This window comes from Monopterus albus, unplaced genomic scaffold, assembly GCF_001952655.1.
Source record: "Monopterus albus unplaced genomic scaffold, M_albus_1.0 scaffold235.1, whole genome shotgun sequence".
NCBI lineage: Eukaryota > Metazoa > Chordata > Actinopteri > Synbranchiformes > Synbranchidae > Monopterus > Monopterus albus.
The window spans coordinates 524,369-535,324 of NW_018128115.1; the positions used below are offsets into that span (position 1 = coordinate 524,369).

The following is a 10,956-nucleotide window of genomic DNA, read 5'->3' on the forward strand; positions in this document are numbered from 1 at the left end:
TGAGGGGGGAGCCGCGGGCAGGAGACAGGCCGCCGGTCAGGCTGCAGCAGCGGCCCGTTTAGGGATCACACAAGGCGTCTTATGATCAAATAAAGCCCGAAATAATTCAAGCCATTTAGAACAAAGCCGGTACCTGACCATCCGAAGCTGCTCCTCGTTCTCCTCTCCTCCGCCAAACGAATAAATTTCACCACAGAAAACGTTAAATCCTCAGAAATCCACCCCCGCCCCGGCTGCATCCTGCCGCAGCGTCGCCAGCTGAGAAACAACATGAGGAGCCGGGGTCACCGTCAGGATCCTGCCGCAGGAGCGTGTCCCTCCGCCGGCCTCTACACCCACCGCGAGCCGGTGCTCCTCCACCGGGTGTCGGTGCTAAAATGGAGACGGTCTCTCAGGGAGTAGAAACAGAACGGAGCCGCTGCTGCTGCCAGGAGGTGGAGGAGGTGATGGAGCTGCTGCTGCACAGAGCCACCGCCAGGGGCACCAACAACACACCTTCACAATAAGAGTCCCCTTGTCAGGGTTCTATTTCGGTTTTTTCCCTTTAGGAGTCATCACAGCACGCATGTTGACATTTGGCACGTGTTTTACGCCGGATGCCCTTCCTGACCCCAACCCGTCAGGGTTCCACTCAGGGGAAGAAGAAGTACTTTGTAAAAATACAAAGGTATTCTCATTAAAATCTACTTAAAGTACCAGCAGTACCAGTACTCGTCCTCCAGAACGGCCCGTGTCCCAGTAACGTCTCTGATACTGGATCATAGTGACTAATTACTGTGTCCATCACTTTAATGCTGCAGCTGGTAAAGGTGGAGCTGATGGTAACTACCTTATATACTTATACTGGGAAGTACTTTCCATCCTGCTGGGTAGCTGGTGGATTTCCTACTGGGATCAATAGAGTCTGATGGTTCTACTGGGTTTGATTCATCTGATTCTGGACCTGAAGGTATCAGGTACATGTAGTGTAGTAAAAAGTACATGGTTTGTCTCTGACATGGAGTGAAGTCACAGGATGAAGGAGCAGGACATGGAAATACTCAGGTAAAGTCCAACTACCTCAGTGTTGGGATTAAATAGAGTAAATGTACCAAGTTCGGTTCCAGTGATGGAGCCTCCTCGTGGCTGCAGCACTGGGCTCAGACCAGCAGAGAGCAGCATCACGTTCAGCACATGCAATGGAACATGGTCACAATAAAGGAAGGAATGTTTCAAATATTCACCGTCTGGATATTTCACATTATGGCTCTGATGGTTTCAAAATGTTTAGAGGACTTTTAATGATTCGATGAATTCCTGCTTTTCACTCATAACGTCTTGGTTTGTAAATTAACTTTTCTCTTAATATTTAAATGTTTTTCTCTGAATCTCAAAACCCCACCATGCTAATGCTCTTGTGTAGAAAAACCTAACTTCTTCACACACACTGGCAAACGTCCCTCTTCACTTCCTGTTGTGTGCGGTTTGCAGTGGCTGCAGGACAGCAGCACAAAGGTCAAGGTCAAAGGTCAAAGTATTTATTTGTCATATGTACAGTTGGGAAACATGTTTCCCTGTACAATGAAATTCTTACTTCAGCGTCCACATGAATGACACAAAATACAAGTGAAATATAAAGTAGATGAGCAATAACACAAATCTAAATGCACAAGACAAGTGCCAACAGATGACTTTAGGTTGTGAACAAACCTGCTGCTGCTCACATCTGGAATCTCAGGAATCTCTCCTCCTCCTGTGTTTTATAGTCGGCAAGCAGAGAACAGTCCTTTGCTGCTCTGGATTGTTGGCAAACAGCCAAACCCATGTTAACCCTGGTTGTTGCTCTTTCTTTGTCCCACTCTCTCTGTGCTAAAGACGCCACCTCTTCACTCTGGCAGCTGCTGGTTCAGACTTGTAGCCTCCCAGAGCTCCTCCATGGCTGTTTGACACGACTACGTATGTGAAAAACCTTGGCTAGAAAGAAAATTGGTCAATGTAGCTTTAACAAAACTTAAGCCTCTTTCAGATGTGCACAGGAAGCCTGAACTCTTCTAGACTTTACCCAGAGGAGCTGTATGTGAGAACGCAAAACTCCGAGTCAGTGGAGTCGCTGATGTATAAGTTATAATCTATTTACTTAGGCTTTGCTTTTATTGTACATCATCCTGCCCGGGGACCAAATGGAGATTGGGCCCCTGGCTAACTTTGACACATTCACATCTTTGATGTTAGTCAGTGTGTATTTGTCCCTGTCAAATAAACTAAATCAGAGCCGTTGAGTGAAGCTGGTACTGGGTTCAGGTTACAGAGTGTCTGGAGTTTCCCGAGTGTTTTTTAGCACAGGAGGACAGAGTGCGGAGGAAGGAGGGATTTTTATTCTGAGTAGTACCAGTGAAAGAGAGGCTTTAGGTTGCGAGAGCGTTACACAATAATGAATCCAGGAATCCTACGCTAAATGGCCGATTATAGAGCCAAACTCTAGGTTGAGTATACTGTGTGACAGTAACAAGCCAAACTGTTAGGAGTAGCGATACACTCTGTTCAGGAGCTGTTGTGTCTCAGCAGCAGCCTGGTATCACTGTGCATGCTCTCAGACTCAGGTACAGTGAGACACAGTGTTGTTCTTTAAGGCAACGAGTGACTGGGAGGACCAGAAAAGAAAAGGAATGTGCAAACAGTCACTGCTGAGAGGAAGTACTGACATTAATCATCAAATACAATGCATTCAACAGACCTAGGTGCCAAATCATCAGTACAAACCAGGTAAAGTATTAGCTGGCCTGTGATGTCACTGTGTGAACCTGTACCTGACTCTTACAGTCGTGTCAGTGGAAGAAAAGAGTGTGGGGATCAAGGCAGAGCAAAGGTAGCACCAGTGTTTCTGTAAATACAGGGAAACAAGAGGGGGTTAGCAACTTTCTTATTATTGTGTGATGAAAGTGCATGGCCCCCGCACCAACAACGCAGCCAAGAGGCTCTTCAGGTGCCAACAAGTGTTGTAATAACACATAACATGTGTTAGAAGTGATACAGGTGAACAAAAAGGCAACCGGACAACAGCAATGCACAGCTGTTCTTTACCTTTCTGTCTGGAGACCACCAGGGCCGGTTCGATTCGCAGCTTCTCCAGTTAACATTTTGAAATAGTGAAAGTGTTTTGGGTGTGCTGCAATGCATAGAATAGCACTACACAAGTTTAAGGCCATTTATAGTTTTATTCATGTTTTCACAGTATCAAAGTACCTTTTGAAACCTGAACCGCCTCTGTTGCTCCTGGGGCAGCACCGCCGCAAACCCACGTCGCACTGCCCAGCTACTAGTGCTGCCTCATCAGGGAACCCGCACACTGGACCCAGGATCTCTGGCACCAGCCTCCCCCTCCCTGGACTACTCCCTGGGCCTGCGGCGCGCTCAGCTATTCAGGTCCCCAAAGTGACTACCAGAAATAGTCCCTACCATACATGCCTGCTGCGTGTTCTTAAACTCTCACTCTCTGTTCTTATTTAGCGAGCTACGCCTCTCATACAACCCCGGGAAACCCAGTGTGCTCAGCTGTCCCGAGATCAGCGTCATCTCCACTGTTTTGAGCGTGTTCAGCTCCAGGTTGTTGCGGCTACACCACAGGACCAGCTGCTCAGCCTCCCATCTGTAGGCTGACTTGTAGGCTTGCATATTTAGCAGATGTTGTATGTAGCTGTGAGGCCCACATCCTTCTCCTGGTGCTGTGGACTTTGTGTGACCACCAGCTGTCATGAAGAACAGCAGCTTTGCAACACAAAACACCACAGATGGACACAGAGTAAAAGTAAACGAGGATCAGCATTAAAATATCACCGGAATCTGATGGTTGGGATGAGCTGGAGAGGCAGGGACACCCTTCCCCCATGCCTCCACAGTAGGATGGCACCGTAAATGTCACAGACATGTTTATCTGTCGGCACAAACCACAGCTGAAGTGAAACCAGTCTGCAACACTGCCAAAACACAACGTGATGATTGTCAGATCAAATCCAGACTGTTTCAGAGGAATGTGAACACTGCCTGTTGGTTTCAGGAGCTAATTATTTACTCCCAGTGCTGAGGTGGCTGTTCTTTAGTAATTCAGTCAAATAGAACAACCAACAGTAAATGGTTCCAGTCGCTGCACCGACTGTTGTTCAAGAAGTGTGACAATGTAAACGTGTGTAGACTCCTTCTGTGATGAGAGTAGGTCTTTTATTTTGAAATTGGTTAACAGCCATGTTGGAGGACAAAGACACACACACACACACACACACACACGAAGTGGGATAAAAACCCACCAGGATGTGACTTGATTCTCTTCTTCAGGAGTTTTATCTATGGCACCCTGACCAGAGGACGACCAGTCCCCCTGAGCATCGTCCTCAGTGCCACCATCTTCTGCTCACTCAACGGCTTTATGCAAGGACACCACCTGCTGCATTGTGGCCGGTTTGAGGACAGTTGGCTGGTGGACGCTCGCCTGGCTACAGGTGGGTCATCACAGCCTCCACCAGTTCACCTTCAGAGTTTTCTTTCGGTGACCAGCTCAGAGTTCATCAGAGCTAGAGGAGATTCCTGCAGAATGAAACCCGAGGACAGGTTTATCAGTCTGAAATCAGGAGTTTGATCAGAATCAGAATCACATTTATTTGGCCAAGTATGTTTAAACCCACAAGGGATTTGTTTCTGGTACAATGTGCTCGTAGGTCAGCAAGAGAAATATTCTGATGTGCAGATCCATGACTGCATGCTTGTTAGTGAAATGCACCATGGGAGTTGTAGTTGAGCATAAAGAAACTAGAAGGTCCTCACACCCATATCAAGAAGAAGTCTTCTTTTGTTGTAGCTTTGCCTCTGGATGCGATTTTTGTTGTCAGGTTCTAAAGTGTCAGTAGGAAAATAACATTTGAAACAGATTTGTCTTTAACAAACTCTGTAGCTGCATCGATTAATCATTAAACCTGCAGCTAAAAGCAGCAACACCAGTTCTGTGCCGTTGCCTGTGGTTTATGTTTCAGCAGGCAGATGCTACACTTTGCTAGAGTCTCAGTGTCATGCACAAAAGCACATCCTTCAGTTTTCAGTTAGCTTCTTTCAAATGTGAACCGTTCCTCTGGCTCCTTCATGTAATAGAGTCCAGATCCAAAAGGTGTTCCATTTGAAAACTATCTGTGTTGAGCAAACACCATCTTTTCATTTCTCCAGTGTCATGACACTAAAGACTCCAGACCTGCTGTGTCTGTCTGTGGTCCTGGTTCGGCCTCCTGACCTGAGGCGTGCAGGACATGGCTCAGTGTGTGTGACTCACAGGGCACATGGGACGTTCAGGGGGGCTGATAAAGCACTTGTGCTGCAGTAAAACCATGCCAACACAAGAACCAGACATAGTAGCAGAAGTGGGACAGACTTTCAAACCTCAGACTGTGTCATCATTTTCACTGACCTGATGCATCCTTTAAGTTACATTTCTCCAAAATCTGTGGACAGTCAGTGGCCACTTTATTAGGTACACCTGTAAAACCCACTTCAAACAGCTCGGCCTTCATTGCTAGCTTTACAAAGTCTAAGTTTTCATGATCAGAAATTCAGTTCTGTGGCTGTTCCTGCGCTCATAGTAGAAGGTGCTGCTGAACTGGGAGCTGCTCTGCGACAGTGGTGTGGTGGGTAGGGCAGTTGTCTCCCAACCGGAAGGATGAAGGTTCGAATCTGGGTGCCTGCAGTCTGCATGTCAAAGTGTCCTTGGCAAGACGTTGAACCCCCCAAGTTGCCCATGATCGCATATGCATGCAGCAGCCCGGGGCCCTTGTCTCCAAACTAAATTTTGTTGTACATGATGCAATAAAATAAAGCTTCAGTGGGGCGACTGAAGTGGGTAACGCAGTCGTCTCCCAGCTAGAGGTTCGAATCAGAGTGTCTGCAGTCCACATGTCAGTGTCCTTGGGCGAGACACTGAACCCCAAAGTTGCCCCCGATGCCGTAACACTGGGACTGGGACTGGGACCTTGTGTTTTAGGCTGCACACACCTGACAGCTTTTCAAAAGCCTGAACATAAGAGCCAAACCCTGCAACTAAATACTTTGTGTACACACACACACTCCTTGCCCACACAAGCTGGGACCGGTGCGTCCTGGAGGCACATGTCTCTGTGCACACAAAGGTGTTTCTGGTTGGGCAGGACACAGTCTTCACATAACAGGCTATGGTGTTGACGTGTTTCTAAGAGTAAACCGGCCTGTTTGCATGTAATCGGGTCATGGGGGTTGCATTTTCCTTTTTTGTTAGTTACTTGAGCGTAACGTTCAACCCACTCAGCACGGTGAGTCCTTTTTCCCCTCCCCCTCCATATAAACGTGTGCTCACCGTGTTCAGGCTTCAGTCTCCAAGTGGAGCTGTGCAGTAACGGGTTGATGGAGTGTTGGGACGCCACCCTGTGCTATATGAGCTGGGCTATGATCGCCGCGGGTGTGGCCCACCTGTGGCTGCAGAACCACATCCAGAAAAAGTACGGCCGCTACATACAGGCGGGGTTTCGCTGCTGTCCAGCCAAAATGGGCTGGTCCATCCAGGAGCTCCCATCCTTCCTGGTGCCAATGCTGCTGCTGCTGCTCACTGAGGACCCGGACGCCGGGTCGGGGAGCAGTGGGCTCAGGAGAGGGAGGACGCTGCTGCTCTGCACCTTCACGCTGCACTACTTCCACAGGTCAGAGGTCACCAGAGATACATGCACACGATGAATTCATAGTGAAGTTTGATTAAAAAAAGTCAGGCCCTGTCTGTGTCACCAGGAGTGAGAGAGACGAGCAGGGGTTTGACCAGTCAGAGAGGACTTTACTCATTCTAAAGGGAAACAATCCTGTTGCAGCAAATCACAGAACAACAATGCAACAAATACAATTAAGGCTTAGAGTGAGGAACAGAAGTATTTGAACAGAAATAAGTAAACAGTTGGATATTTTTAGATAAACCTTTTTCTGATGTAACTATCTAAAAACATTTTATCAGTTTAATCTTGGCCTTGTCTCAACCCTGTAAACTGTTACACAACCTCACACACTCACTAAGACTTAGGCAATCACACTCACCGGGAATTGGGTAACCAAACACTGAGAACTGTGTGCCTTAACCATTACCACTTAAAAGTGCAAACTCATAGGAATGTCAAAAACATCAAACTTGACTCAATAACCACAGAGTATTAAACCTTTTCAGGAATTTTATATAGAAGCTTAACAGAGCTACAGCAAAGCAACAAGCAATAAAATATAAACCTTAAAATAATCAATAATTGTCTTGATTTTCTTACAGTCTAAATAAATCAACAAATGCTATCTCTAAACATCACTCTAAAATATTGTACTGGTTAAAATTATTATGGTTGAGCTAAGCTCTTGATCTGAACAACAAAGATTTTTCTCATGCAATCTGGCTCTCAGCTGGCTCTGGGTAGGGCGGTGGCAGATTGGGCAATCGTTTGTTCCAGGTCAGGACACACATTCAACGTGCTGCTCATTTCTTACAAACTGCAGCATATGTTTATAGAAATGTTTTAACCCACCTGTTATGTTGCGGGTCAAATTGACCCACGAACATAACTGCTTTAAATGAGTAATATTTGATATGAAGAAATGAACATAACAGGAGGGAACCCTCCTGTTATGTTCATTTCTCAGGTGATGCCTGCTCAGCAGTTATGTTCGTGGGTCAAATTGACCCGCAACATAACAGGAGGGTTAAGGGGTTACAAAACATTGCCCTATTCAACATTCTATAGTGTTTGGGAATTATATGTAATTGGAAGCTATTTGCCATTTGATATTGGTTTTTTCTGTTTCTGACATTATATATTGACAGTATTTGAAAGGTAATATCCAAAGCTGAATTTAGGTATTGGACTTGCTGAACCTTAAAGGTATTTACATTAAGTGAAATTTACATTTGAATAAGTGTTAAAGGGTGATGCAGAGATTTCATTCATTATGCATATTTCCTGTTTATAAGGTGGACTAATTTAAGGCAGTAACTCAAAATGTCACAGCCAAGTGAATCCATAATTCAGGTTAGGGATAGTCTAAGGGTGCTTTCACACCTTAATTCGTATGCTTTGGTCCGAATCAGTTGACGAGTTTGTAAACATGTAGCAATGTCTCCTTGGTTCGGTTTCATTTCACACACAGAAAAATCTGAGCACACCAAAACACGCCACGTAAAACGACGCGAGAACGTTCTCTCCGCTTATTGGTCAGATGTGTCTGCCGTGAGAACAGAAAAAGTAAATAAAGGAAGAAAGTCCACGTTTCTGTGACGAGAGAGGATGGAGGTCAACATATGCGGGTTGGGCCTCGCCCTAGTTATTTTGTATTACATTACTTGCATTTACCACTTAAACCAAGTCATACAGTTTGCCCACGATTCATCCTGGCGCATGTTTTGGGTGACATAAAATAAAATACCAATAAGCCAATGCCCTCAAATCATGTGATTCACGGCCTTTGGTCTGTTTTGGTTCGGTACGAATTCTCACCAGGAGGACCGCACCCGAGGTCGCTAGATGATTCAGATCGAGACCACGTCATTTTTGGGGTCTTGGTGCGGTTGTTTTGGTGCGCACTCGAGTGTGATTACCATGTTCACACCAGACAAAACGAACCGCACCAAGAGGGAAAACGAACTTTAGTTCAATTCAATCGAACTAAATGCTGTAGGTGTGAAAGCACCCTAAATCTTCAAGATCAACCTGAAGAAGGTCAAGTGAGTGGTGCTGAAGACCACCAGGAAGTGGAGCATCCAAGGCGAAGTCAAAGAGTCAGAACTCTAACTGAGAAGGGCAGAGAATTGCAAGCTGAAAAAACTAAAAGGCTTCAGTAAAGGTTTGACTATGTTTATAACAAATGGAGAACACAAGTCATCTAAACAGCCCTTATCACAATCAACGGAGCCTTTATCTACTGATCTGCTTAATGATATCATTGGTGATGTCAAAACCTTGTCTACAGATGTTCAGCATATTTATGAAGAACTGCACAAGTTCTCAAGTCCAGATCAGGACGTGCATTGTAGAGTAGACCTGTGTGTAGAGATTTCTGCTTTCATTGTACGCAGAGCCTCAAATCAATTAGATGGAAAGATCCTAGCAAGGGAAGAGCAAGATTGGCCTGAGGCAGGGGCTCTATTCAACTCAAGTACTTCCAAATCAGATTCTGTCACCTCTATCTTAAAGGGTACCTCAGAGCATTCAAGTGGGTCATCTTCAAGATGACAAGAAGCTGCTGCTGATGCCGCTGCAAGCCAAGCTGTTCTAAAGGTGCTACAAGAGCAAGAAAGAGAACAGTTGGAAATACAGTGTCTACAAGCAGAAGTTAAAAGAAAGGTAGCTGATCAAGAGGCAGCAGTTGTAAAGCATCTCTTACAGCAGGAAGCTGAAGAGGTGAACCGAAGAATAAAGAGAGAAGAAGAGGAAGTCAAATTTAAAGCACAACTAGAAGAGGAGCATCTGGCTCTACAAAGAACTCTGGATGAGAAACGAAGAAGGATACAGCATTTGGAGGAAGTAAAGAGCCTTAACGCAGCACGAGCGAGAATTCTGGTGTATGATCAAGCAACTGCCATAGAAGAGCAGTGAGACACATTAGATCATGAAATGTTAACAAATCCCCAAGTGCAAGCTCCCGTGAGTCCTCCATTGCTGCATGTGTCTACCTCACAAGCTGTAGCCACCTCCGTGAGTGAAAGCACAGCAGAGCTTGTTAAAGTATTAACAGGTGCCTTAAGTGCCAACCAAATTCCAGTTCCTGAACCTTCAGTATTCAGTGGAGATTCATTGAAATACAATGCCTGGAAGCTTTCCTTTGAAACACTGATTAATCAGAAGAACATTCAAGACAAGGAGAAAATATACTACCTCCTTAGATACGTGGGTGGACAAGCTAAGAAAGCACTCGATGGCTATTTTCTACTTGGAACAGAATCTGCCTATGATGCGGCTTGGGAGATCTTGGAGGAGCGATATGGAAAGTGCTCTACATTAGCAAAGGCTTACAAGGACAAGCTCCAAGCATGGCCCAAGATAGGATCTAAAGACAGCTTTGATCTCAGAGAGTTTGTTGACTTTCTACACAGTTGCGAGGCTGCCATGATCCACATTACGGCTTTAGAAATCTTGAACGACTGTAATGAGAACAAGAAAATTCTTTAAAAGTTACCAGATTGGTTAACGGCAAGATGGAACTGGTAGGTTGTGGAAGAAGACAGTCACCAGTTCCCTTCTTTCAGCCAATTTGTCAGGTTTCTCTGGCTGCAGCATTTTGGATTAACTAGAGGCTTTTTAGGGAATTATTGGGACATCCTGATAGTAAAGAGTTACAGTAGTCCAGCCTGGAAGTAACAAATGCATGGACCAGTTTTTCAGCATCACTTTGAGACAGGATGCTCCTGATTTTTGCAATATTGCTGCAGTCTAAATGGGAATCTCGGTGGCTTCGCTGCGTCAGCTCCAACAATGCATCATTAATTCTAATCCAGTAAAAAGTGCCATTCTACATAATCACTACTGTAAGCATATTTTGATGCAGATACTTTTGTACTCTTACTTTTGAATGTGGGACTTTTACTTGTAATAGAGAATTTTTACACTGTGGTATTTCTACTTTTGCTGCAGTAACTGGTCAGAGTAGCTACTCTGCTGGACATGGAGTATTTAAACATTCTTGTATTAGTGTTTTATTAGTACTTTTACTGCAGTAAAGCAGTACTCCTTCCAGCATGGCCTGTTGCCATGGTTAATCATAGTACTGATGATGTTTGAACCTGGACCTGGACTTCCTCTCAGGTTTACCCCAGCCGGCTATTTGAACCCAGTAGTTCATGTACGTATACTGCTGCGGACACGCGCACTAGAGCGTGTGCACGCTTCATGAAGCTGTGAACGCAGACAGCACACGGGCTAGCCGTCAGCTTCGGGATTGAACCCGCTATTT

At 45.3% G+C, this 10,956-nt stretch overlaps 2 protein-coding genes across 2 annotated transcripts in view; one reads left to right on the forward strand and one right to left on the reverse strand.

Moving 5' to 3' along the window:
- The window catches only part of LOC109971764 (CSC1-like protein 2), a 24,843-nt gene extending 24,577 nt beyond the window's left edge, over positions 1-266 (reverse strand). The window contains exon 1 of the mRNA XM_020620220.1: positions 134-266. The gene's annotated coding sequence lies outside the window, so the exon portion shown is untranslated. The remainder of the gene's footprint in view (positions 1-133) is intronic.
- A 6,124-nt stretch (positions 267-6,390) lies between these two features.
- srd5a2a (steroid-5-alpha-reductase, alpha polypeptide 2a) overlaps positions 6,391-10,956 on the forward strand; it is a 15,910-nt gene continuing 11,344 nt past the window's right edge. Inside the window, exon 1 of the mRNA XM_020620304.1 lies at positions 6,391-6,683. Within this exon, the coding sequence (XP_020475960.1) occupies positions 6,391-6,683 (293 nt within the window). The remainder of the gene's footprint in view (positions 6,684-10,956) is intronic.